Source organism: Rhinopithecus bieti, unplaced genomic scaffold (genome assembly GCF_001698545.2).
Source record: "Rhinopithecus bieti isolate Rb0 unplaced genomic scaffold, ASM169854v2 scaffold_17667, whole genome shotgun sequence".
NCBI lineage: Eukaryota > Metazoa > Chordata > Mammalia > Primates > Cercopithecidae > Rhinopithecus > Rhinopithecus bieti.
This window is the reverse complement of record NW_016809668.1, coordinates 777,234-789,155: the sequence shown is the minus strand read 5'-3', so window position 1 is coordinate 789,155 and position 11,922 is coordinate 777,234. Positions and strand designations below refer to the sequence as shown.

Sequence of the window (11,922 nt, the reverse complement as noted above, 5' to 3'; positions counted from 1 at the left end):
TTACGCCATTCTCCTGCCTCAGCCTCCCGAGTAGCTGGGACTATAGGCGCCCGCCACCTCGCCCGGCTAGTTTTTTCTATTTTTTAGTAGAGACGGGGTTTCATGGTGTTAGCCAGGATGGTCTCTATCTCCTGACCTCGTGATCCACCCGTCTCGGCCTCCCAAAGTGCTGGGATTACAGGCTTGAGCCACCACGCCCGGCCTACCAAACCTATCTTTTTCATTGTAAGTCCAGTTCTACTCTCCCCTGCTTAAACCTATCCAGGAGCTTCTTTTTTTCTTTCTTTTTTTTTTTTTTTTTTTTAATAGAGATAGGGTCTTGCTCTATCTTCCAGGCTTAAGTGCAGTGATGTAAACAAGGCTCACTGCAACTTCAAACTCCTGGGTTCAAGCAATCTTCCCGTCTCAGCCTCCCCAGTAGCTGGGACAACAGGTGCACACCACCAGGATAATGTTTTGTTTTTGTTTTGTAGAAACAAGGTCTTGCTATTTTTCTCAGGCTAGTCTCAAACTCCTGACTTCAAGTGACCCTTCTGCCTTGTCCCCCAACCCCAAAATATTGGGATTACAGGTGTGAGCCATGGTGCCTGGCCATCCAGTAGCTAATTTTTGAACTTAAAATATAACGTAAGTACTTTACAGTGTCCTGCATGATCTAGCTCTCACCTAACTCTGGTTTTGATTTTTTCTTACCTTCCAGTACTCTTTCTCTTGCACACTAGACTTTAGGTATATTGGCTTTATGCTTTCCTTGACACACCAAGTTATGTCGTACTTCACAGCCTTTGCACTAGCTGTTCTTTCTGGATTTCTGCTCATCAAGTATTCATATAGCTGTTTCCTTCTTGTTATTCAAGTGTTACTCCTCAAGTGGATTTTCTGAACTTCCTCTCTGAACTAGCTACCAATAGCTTAATTCTCTGCATTGCACCAACTGCTATCTCATATACTTCCTTTTAAATAATTTGTTTGCATGCTTGTTTGTAACCTCTTTTCCTTCATTAGAATGAAAGCTTCAGGAGAATTGGGTCTTGGTTTTATTTAACAATGAACCCCAGGACCAAGAACAATTCTTGATCTTAATACATATTGTTGTCTTAAAAACAGTAAAATGTTGTAGTGAGCAACAAATAATTTAATAAAGAAATTAAGAGCACCACCAGCTACCACAAGCAGTGTGGCCTATTATGTTGCTAATTATGGTCACTGTTTCCTAAACACCAACTCATATGAACCTTAAGGATAGCGCAAAAGAAACAGTTTATAAGTACTCTAAATACATTGTAAGTCACTTTAAAATCCCTAATTAAGTTCAAGGGGTTCAAATTTGAGGTTTAATGTGAAGACCTAAGGAAACCTTTTTGAGAGACTCCTTCAGTTAGTCTTGTGGTGAAATCTCTGAGACCTAAATGACCTGTTTGATTGGTTTGCTAGCTCACATCTATTGTCTACCAATAGCATCTTTGTCTCTCCTTCCAGAGAGGGAGCACCTTGCTGCTTCCTTACAATAGAGCAGGCAACTGTAAAATGGGAAAGATTAGATAAACTCTGTCCTTAGGAATGAAAATAGTCTCCTTGAACCAGCTACACAGAATGTAAGTAAGTACCATGACTATGAGAACTATGCAAACATCATGGGAACTTTAACTTTCTTGTATTGACAAACCACTTATAGAGTGGTTGGCAATAAAGCTTTAAAAGCCTGTAAGCTGACTTTTCAGGAAAACAACAAAAAAAAGGGGAAACTGGGGAGATGTTTTCTACTCCTCAGATTATCCTGGGGAATACGAACTCCCCAAAAAGTTATATGTAGCAATTCCACAAAAAATAGGTAAAGAGGCTGAATCTTTGGAGATGAAGTAGTTCAGAAGTGCCCCAAGAAGTTGTTCAGGGATTAAAGATGACCCTGGTGATTTAGCTAAGAGACTCTCAAGTTTTTCCAAATCAAGCATCTAACAAAGAATATTTAACTGAATTGTTCTAAACTTCCTAATTTGAAAAACTCGGATGTGATCATGAAAAGATTCTCTCTTAAAAAATTATTTTTGTGTTTTTTGGCAACGCTGCTTCTGTCATCACTAAAAGCAAGAAAATAAAGCTTCAAATTATTTGAAGAAGCTAGATTCTCATAAAAAAAATTCAGTGTCAATTTGATTCTACAAGCTATAAAGATTTTGGCTCATGGAGTGCTATGGATTTTAAGTAATGTCAGGTCAGAGTCTGATATGGTTTGGCTGTGTCCCCATCCAAATCTCATCTTAAATTGTACTTCCCATAATCCCCATGTGTCAAGGGAAGAACCAGGTGGAGATAATTGAGTCATGGGGGCAATTTCCCCCATGCTATTCACATGATAGTAAGTTCTGACAAGATTTGATGATTTTATAACGGGCTTCTCCCTTCACTCAGTGCTCATTCTTCTTTCTCCTGACACTTGTGAAGAAAGATGTGCTTGCTTCCCCTTCTGCCATGATTGTAAGTTTCCTAAGGCCTCCCCACCCTTGAAGAACTGTGAGTCAATTAAATCTCTTTTTTCCAAATTACCCCGTCTTGGGTATGTCCTTAAAGCAGCATAAGAACGGACTAATACAGTAAACTGGTATCAGGAGTGGGGTGCTGCTATAAGGATACTCAAAAATGTGGAAGTGACTTTAGAACTGGGTAACTGGCAGAGGCTGGTACAGTTTGGAGGGCTAAGAAGAAGATAGGAAAATGTGGGAAAGTTTGGAACTTCATGGATACTTGGAGGGCTCAGAAGACAGGAAGATGTGGGAAAGTTCGGAACTTCCTACAGTCTTGTTGAATGGCTTTGACCAAAATGCTGATAGTGATATGGACAACAAAGTCTAGGCTGAGGTGGTCTCAGATGGAGAAGAGGAACTTGTTGGGAACTAGAGCAAAGGTGACTCTTATTTATGCTTTAGCAAAGAGGCTGGTGACATTTTGCCTCTTCCCTAGAGATCTGTGTAACTTTGAACTTGAGAGAGATGATTTAGGGTATCTGTCAGAAGAAATTTCTAAGTGACAAAGCATTCAAGAGGAAGCAGAGCATAAAACTTTGGAAAATTTGCAGTCTGATGATGCAATAGAAAAAAAAATTTTTTTCTGGGAGAAATTCAAGCCTGCTGCAAAAATTTGCATAAGTAATGAGGAGATGAATGTTAATCACCAAGACAATGGGGAAAATGTCTCCAGAGCATGTCAGAGACCTTCCTGGAAGCCCCTCCCATCTCAGGCCCAGAGGCATAGAAGGGAAAAATGGTTTCCTGGGCCAGGTCCAGGGATCCCTGCTCTACGCATCCTCTGGATGGACTTGGTGCTCTGTGTCCCAGCCACTCCAGGTGTAGCTAAAAGTGGCCAAGGTACAGCTCAGGCCATTGTTTGAGGGGGTACAAGCCCCAAGCCTTGGCAGCTTCCATGTGGTGGCGGTCCTGCAGGTGTGCAGAAGAACTGAGGTTTGGGAACTTCTGCCTAGATTTCAGAGGATATATGAAAATGCCTGGATGTCCAGGCAAAAGTCTGCTGCAGGGGTGGAGCCCTCACAGAGAATCTCTGCTGGGCAATGCAGAAGGGAAATGTGGAATAATAAAAATGCCAATCATATTGAGGAAAGAGCTTCTTCAACAAAGGAATCAGCAAGTACAAAAGCCCTAAATATGCATATGCCTCTTTGTTTCCTTTATTCCCACTTCAACTTATCATTCTAATATCAAATTCTTTTCAAGTCTTGCAGAGTGAACTTAATTTTGATCTCTCTTGTATCTATTTAGTATTTCCTCTGGGTTTAAGTGCTCCTTGTTCTTCTTCTTTTTGTTTTTAAGAGACAGGGTTTTGCTATGTTCCCCAGGATGGTCTTGAACTCCTGGGCTCTAGGGATTCCCTGCCTCAGCCTCCTGAGTAGCTGTGACTACTAATGAAGGTTTAAGCCTTCATTACTTCTTGCTCCTCATCCATTTCCTGTTCCAGTGCAACCCTTGTATCACCAAAAAATTAACTTTTCTAAAAGGGAAACTCTGCAACACCATACTCTTGCTCTAGTGACTTCTATTATTCACTGAGCTAATATAAACTTTGAAGACTAACATTCGAATCTTTTTATGGTATAACCTCAAAAACATATTTCAATTCTCTTTTATACTGCTATATTCAACTCTACTGAAATGAGTGTTCAGACATTCCTGCCTCCAAAGTTGCCCCTTATGTCCTCTCCATTGGACTGACTGTCATCCCTTCAAACCAATATGGGCTAGTCATAGTCCTCCAAGCCCTATCTCAAATCACCTTTTCTTTTAAGACCCTTTGGATTTCTCTGTTTTAACCCACAAAGAACTTTATTCATTCCCTATGGCTTTGTCATATTTTGTCCTAGAGTGTGGTTATGTGCAATGCACATCTGTCTTCTTTCTCTATACCTCTTACTATACTACAGATGTTTAAAACAGGGACCATATGTTATTTATTCTTGTACTAGTGTAGTGCCTCACACATAGTTGGCACTGAATAACATTTGTTGAACAAATGAATGAGTTTGTCAAATCTGAGTTTGATTTACTAATATTTATTTCATGATACCCCAACTTGTTTCCCTCTTATCACCCCTCTTACTCATCCTCATGAGATCTACATGAAAAAAGGCAGAAAGTAGGGAGGAAATGCAGAGTCCTTGTTTTGAAACAGTCTAGTTAGTTTCAAGCTGCTCAAATGATGAGAAGTTTATATTGAGGAACATTAAAAATATCATTTTAGTCCTGCATAATCAGTACAGTATGAGATAAAAACTCTCAGTGAAATTCTAATTGGTTGATTTCCTGCTCAGGATATAAAACTGCTTAGCACCATTCAGTGCTAACAAAAATACATGATCACAATCTCAGAACCTTATACTTACCACATTACTGCATGTTCTGTATCGGATATTTCTTCCTTCACAGCTCCTAGGTTGCAAAAAGAAAAAAAAATATTACTACTTATGAAAGGCTCAAAATCAGAAATATTTTCTCATAAAAATTTTCCTCTAAATACTAGTAAAAGGGCCTCTCTTTTCTTCTAAGCATGTTCTTAGAGAGCTTACTATTAAAATCAAATGAGCAGATCTAAAGAAGTTATAGATGTAAATTTTTCTCTATAAGGGTTAAACTAATATGTCTTGCTTCAAAAATCTTCCAAAATAAGTGGGGGTGGTGTTGTAAGTAATCAAATAACTGTTAGTTGCAAAGTTCTGAAAAACTGATATTCAATGAACCGTTGCTGCTTATTTCTGATAAAAATGAAATATTTTCACTGAAAAAACTGTAGATCTTGAAAATAAATTGAATTAATGGAATAATATTCACATGTCCTTTAAAATCATAATTCCAAGAATGTGGAAAGTCATATTCTTAAAAAAATTTATTTTATTTCTAAACATATATACTCATTATGGAGTTTTGGGAAAAGACAGATTACCAAAAGAAAAAAAAGAAGTCCCCTGCTGGTTGCCTCATCTAAAGACAATCACTATTATTTTGATTTATTTTGCCGTTTCCAGTATAAATAAAAAAATCACATCACTTATGCAATTTTGTAGCCTGTTTTTGTTTCCATTTAAAATATATTGGGAGCCGTTTTCTCACAGTATTAAATAACTTTAAAAACACCATTTTCAGAGCTACATAATATTCTAACAAATGATGTAATTTTTTGCATAATTATTCTTTCATTATTTGTCATTTAAGTAATTTCCACTTTGGGGTTTGATAAATGATAGTATGATAAGCCAACTTTGTGCTTATGTTTTATCAAAGTTTCTGACTGTGTTTTTTGAATAGATAAATTTCTAGGAGAGAATTACTAGACTAAAGGGAATGAACTTTTGTAAGGTTCTTCATAAATATTACCAAAATGCATTCCATATAGGTTGTACCATTACATACTCCCACCAGCAATACATGGGAGTTTCCATTTTACTGAATTCTTATGAATAAAACAATCAACTTTTGATAAAACATTCAATGCTGACACTTAAGTCATGAAAACAGTACTGCACTCTTTTCAAAATATGTCACACTTTTTAAAAAAGTAAAAATATACTACAAAATCCTGTGAGAATGATTATACTAATACCTAGTACTTTTAGAATTCCAGGTACATTTATAAGTTTGTAATATGTATAAATTTATTTAATATTCTCAAAATCCCTGAGAGATAGAATACCATCATTATATCCACTTTACAGATGACAAAACTGAAGCTTAGGAAGGTTAAGTAACTTGCCAAAATGACACAACTATTAAGTTGTAGAGCTGACATTTGAAATCAAGCCATCTGGCTTCAGAACTCACACACTCATGATCACAATGCTTTAATGCCTCCTAATTTACTTTTTTGTTCAATAAATGTCCACAGAGCTTCTGTTATATGTTTGGCAATGAAATTACTATGAAGAATACAAAGAAGAATGAATATGACTTAGTCTTTGTTATTAAGAAAATTAATCACATAATTTTATGTAAGAAATGCATATAGTAATTGCATTAGGTATTGAGAATGTTACCAGAAAGAAAATGTCATCTGACAATACAATGATACACAGACTATCTTAAAAATATAGAAAGGTTCCTATTCCTAAAGACTTGACTGTAATCAGACTGACTATTACTATGCATTAAAAATAGAAAAGGAATGGCTGGCCAGGCATTGGAACCATAGAAATAAGGAGCATGACGAAGACACATGTTTGTCAGTGTCCAGTCCAGCAATGTCCGAGACAAAACGCCAATGAATTTCAAGTCTTGCATGTCCCATTGACAAGACTGCTGCAAACTCCACATAGATGACTCATGCTAACCTTGCTGATACCAATGAACATTCAGCTCATCCAAGTACTGCCCCTCATTATGGTATCAGGTTGACCAAGCTACTTACTAAGAGTGATCTGGATTTTTGTGACTGCTGAGAACAGAGAGTGCTGGCCATGCTGATGTGGGTACTCTGGTCCATGTGATGGACAGTTCTATTCCTTGCTGTAAATTAATCAACTGGCATTCTAGTTTGAAATATTCATCTCATGGGCTGAGTCATTGTGAGTACACCCCCAAGAAAAAGATGTGTTCTTGGTGCTATTGCTGAAAAATATCAGGTTTCTGACTCTAACAACATGAGAGCTAAGTTCCAGTTGATGGTAAATTTACAAGGTAATTGAATTCTACAACTGGGAGGTCTTTGGTAGCATCCCATCTAGACATCAGTGTTTGAAGTTCCTGAAGTTCCTGCTGCATATGTACCACAGTGCAGTGCTTAACAGTACCCAGTTTAAAAACAGGCTCTGCATTCTAGAATCTTGGCTCTATACCTCAGTTCTATCTTTGGTAAAATGGGATGATATTACTTATCTCCTGGAATTATGAGAATTAACTGAGTAAGTATTTGTGAATCACTTCAGACAGTGTCTAGGACACAGTAAGCATTATGTAGACATTTGATAAACTAATTAAGTACATAATAGATGTAAAAATATAATAGCTATTGAAAGGAGGTCAAGGATATATGGAGAAGAAACTAAGCAAAGGCATAGAGGCACAAAAAGATTTGGTGTGCTCCCAAATTTTCAAACAGTTCTGGTTTTGGGGGGTTTAGGGTTTATGTGGGGAATTGCAGTAGATGAGTGAAATACCTTCTAATTTTGAACTTTGTAATACACAGAGGGGAACCACTGAAGGTATTAAAACAGAGGAGATTCAATGGTGAGATTTTGCTTTTAAAAGGTAAACCCTGGTGTTAACTATTGGGACTTTAATACTATTTGTTTTCATTCTTTTCTATTTTTTATTTTTTACCTAACCTTATATCCATGAAAGAAATAATGGAAACAAAACTGAATTAGGAGCCTGAAGATCTGGGATATAGATTTTGTTCTTCCACTTGCATAAACCTTTTGTTCTCTTAGGGTCTTAGTTTCCTTATCTGCCAAATGAATATAGGAATACCTATGCATAAAGTTAGGATCACCAACTGAAATAATGTACAAAAGCTCTGTTCAAATGCCAAGGGATTACTACAGAGATACCACTTCCTAAACAAAACGAAGCAGAAAAATACTTGTTTCAAAAGTTTAAATGAGCCTTTTCCCAGATATTTTAATCTGCAAATACCTACACAAATTTTACAGGCATCATTGAATAACAGGGGATATTAGCATAGAATGTAAAAGGTTGATTTAAATACTTATTATTTAGGAAAAGCAAAACAAAACAAAAGCAAACCAAAGAAAAACTACTTGCCATAATTTCCAAAGAATATCCTGTAATTGTCTAATGCCTAATATGGATTTGCAGGTAATTTATGGATGCCTCTGAACTATCTTCCCTTTAATATACTACTTTTTTGAAAGCTTCTTTAATTTGACTGAAATAGGATATTAAGGTGGTAATGCTTAAGTATGGCAAAGTGATCATTATTGAAAGACACTATCAAATTGTGGATTATGATAGAAACACTAGTCTGTACTATTTATTCAGTGCCTGCTATAGGCATTTGGCCCAGTGTTACGTATTCTGTATATATTATCTCTAATCTTCCAACAACTCTACAAAATTTTATTCCTATTTAATAGATGAGAAAACTGAGGCAGAGAAAGCTGAGGAGGCTTAAAGCTACATACACAGAAAAGTGAACCAGGGATTGGAATTTAGGCGTGACTAACTCCTAAGTCTATCAAACAATAAGAAAAGGAACACGATGTGCTCAAGATACATAGTATACTTACACTAAGCTAAAGATCCGGAAAGCTGAGGGGGAACTGGCCTGAGGGTTGACTGTGCCTTGTTGTTATTATATCAGTTTATAAACTATTTCTCAATTCTGGTAAATCCACTTCTAGAAAAGCATAGGTAGACACACATTGGAACATTTCCAAGAAAACCATGCTCATCAGTAAAATGCAATGTGAAAGAACTTCAGTGCAGAGAAGCTTATATTTTTGAAAGTTTAAGTTTATGAAATTTGAAAATAAATTTTACATAAGTAGCTAAGTGACTATTCCACCACAAGGATTTAATTCCTGCCAAGTGTGAATTTCTTCATCCAAGGCATTTATTGGGGCACAAAATCCCTGTGTGAGAATTAAGCAGTAAAAAATATTTTCCTTCATTTTTTTAACAGGTCGTTAATACAAAACAGCTGAGGGATTTCTTTCACATTTAAACAAGTAAAATTCACCTCTGGGGATGAAAACAAACATTATAAATTTCATTCCAAAATGATGTCTGAGGAAAGCTGTAGACAAATGATAGGAGAGGATTTAAATAAAGATGTCCTCCCAATATAAACCATAAAATAGTTACAGTACTGTGTTTAGGCAGTTCAAAACTATATCAATTATGAACTCAGAAACTGGGTGAAGTATGAAAGAAGAAAATATAAGTATTAGAATATATTTTAATATAAACATGTAATATGCACACGTATATTTCTTGTAGCACTACTCACAATAGCAAAGGCATGGAATCAACCCAAATGGCCATTAATGATTAACTGGATAAAGAAAACGTGGTCCATATATACCATGGAATACTATGTAGCCATAAAAAAGAACAAGATCATGCCCCTTGCAGGGACATGGATGGAGCTGGAAACCATTATCCTCAGCAAACTAATGCAGGAACAGAAAATCAATCTCACTTATAAGCGGGAGCTGAATGATGACAACACATGTATAGATGGCGGGTAACAACACACACTGAGGCCTGGGGAGACTGTGGGGAGGGAGAGCACCAGAAAGAATAGCTAATGAATGCTGGGCTCAGTACCTAGGTGATGGGTTGATCTGTGCAGCAAGTCACCATGGCACATGTTTACCTTTGTAACAAACTTGCATATCCTACACATGTATCCCAAACTTAAAATAGAAGTTGAAGAAAAAAAGAAAAATAAAAAAATGGGCCAGGTGTGGTGGCTCATGCCTGTAATCCCAGCATTTTGGGAGGTTGAGGCAGGTGGATCACGTGAGGTCAGGAGTTCAAGACCACCCTGGCCAACATGGTGAAATCCCGTCTCTACCAAAAACACAAAAATTAGCAGGGCATGGTGGCAGGCACTTGTAATCCCAGCTGCTAGGGAGACTGAGGCAGGAGAATCACTGGAACCCAGGAAGAAGAGGTTGCAGTGAGCCGAGATTGTGCCATTGCATTCCAGTCTGGGTGACAGAGCAAGACTCTGCCTTGAGGGGGAAAATATATATATATACACACACACACACATATATATAGACACACACACACACACATATATATTTTCTAATTCAAATTTGCATCAAAAATTCCTTATTTGCTTAATCAGCACTTTACTCTGCGCCAGTCACATTAATTTTAATTCCTTCTCTCAAAAATAGAAATAATCTCAATTGCAAGCTATTCTTTTTTTTTTTTTTTTTTTTGAGACGGAGTCTCGCTCTTGCTCTGCCGCCCAGGCTGGAGTGCAGTGGCCAGATCTCAGCTCACTGCAAGCTCCGCCTCCCGGGTTCACGCCATTCTCCTGCCTCAGCCTCCTGAGTAGCTGGGACTACAGGCGCCTGCCACCTTGTCCCGCTAGTTTTTTGTATTTTTTTAGTAGAGACGGGGTTTCACCGTATTAGCCAGGATGGTCTCGATCTCCTGACCTCGTGATCCGCCCGCCTCGGCCTCCCAAAGTGCTGGGATTACAGGCTTGAGCCACCGCGCCCGGCCAATTGCAAGCTATTATGTGTGAATTATTCAGACTTTAATTCACTTAAGAGATTAGTATAGACTTGATACATACTTTATTTGTCTCTCATTAACACATAATACACCATCTAAACTTCCACTTCTTAAAATCCTGATGTTATAGTTTCAACTGTCATCATTTAACGACCTGAGAAGAGGCGAACTGACATGAAAAATTAAAAGTTTTTTCTATAGGGTCAAACAACTTGTTGGCTTCTTGTTTCCCCATCCCCTTCTCATTTAAGCCTTTTAAAAGGGGAGGCATTTGATTTATCGCTCTTTTACCTTTATTCTTGTCATCTCTTCACTAAGCAAAAGATCCTTCTGGTGATATAGCCAGACTTATACCTAGTGTCAATAAACTGTTTCAAGAAAATGTGATCATGTGTATTTAACACTTCTGGGTTTTTAAGGACAATTGCACTTATATAAGGCTCATGGCACCCCAGGCTTTATCTCTGATTGCTAAAAAGCAAAGAATGTTGCTAAGCAAGAATGGGTTACTGTATTTCCCTGAACATCACTTGCCTTTCAAATATGGACTTACGGCAAAGAATTTTAAAACAGGACGGTCCATCTGGTTTTTTTGTTTTTGTTTTTTTTTTGAGACAGCGTCTCATCTCATTCTGTTACCCAGCCTGGAGTGCAGTGGCACTATCATAGCTTACTGGAACCATGAACGCCTGGGTACCAGCGATCCTCCCACCTCAGCCTCCTAAAGCACTGTGAATACAAGCATATCTCGCTTCTTTCAGTCATCCAAAGAAATCTATGAGCTCTTTACAAGAGAAAAGACATAAAGTCATGTTTTGCAATTCAAGCCCCAGGAAGCCTGGGCCATTTAGACTGTGGATCTTACAGCAAGCATAGATTAGAACAAGACAAGAGGATTTGCAACCCCACGGAGGGATTTCAAGTACTATTGGAACACGGTTTCTCCCTTCACTTCAAATGAGCATTCCAGTACTCACTGGAGCTATACTGCGGGAGGTTGCCCCCAACCAGCCAGTTAAAAAAAATTCTACATTCCTGAGGCTCTTTTTTTTTTTTTGACAGTGTTTCATCATGTTGCCTAGGCTGCCACTTCTCTTTTAATCGGCTAGAAATAGGGAGTGGTCTTGGGAAATAACTGGAGGTAGGAAGGCTTCTGGTTCTTTTTATTTATTTATTTATTTATTTTTATTATACTTTAAGTTCTAGGGTA

The 11,922-nt window shown here is 37.7% G+C and overlaps 1 protein-coding gene across 3 annotated transcripts in view; it reads right to left on the bottom strand.

Moving 5' to 3' along the window:
- ADAMTSL1 (ADAMTS like 1) overlaps positions 1-11,922 on the bottom strand; it is a 984,547-nt gene that overhangs the window by 365,333 nt on the left and 607,292 nt on the right. For all 3 annotated transcript variants that reach the window (XM_017890111.1, XM_017890108.1, XM_017890110.1), the window contains one exon: positions 4,889-4,934. In XM_017890111.1, the coding sequence (XP_017745600.1) occupies positions 4,889-4,934 (46 nt within the window). The remainder of the gene's footprint in view (positions 1-4,888; positions 4,935-11,922) is intronic.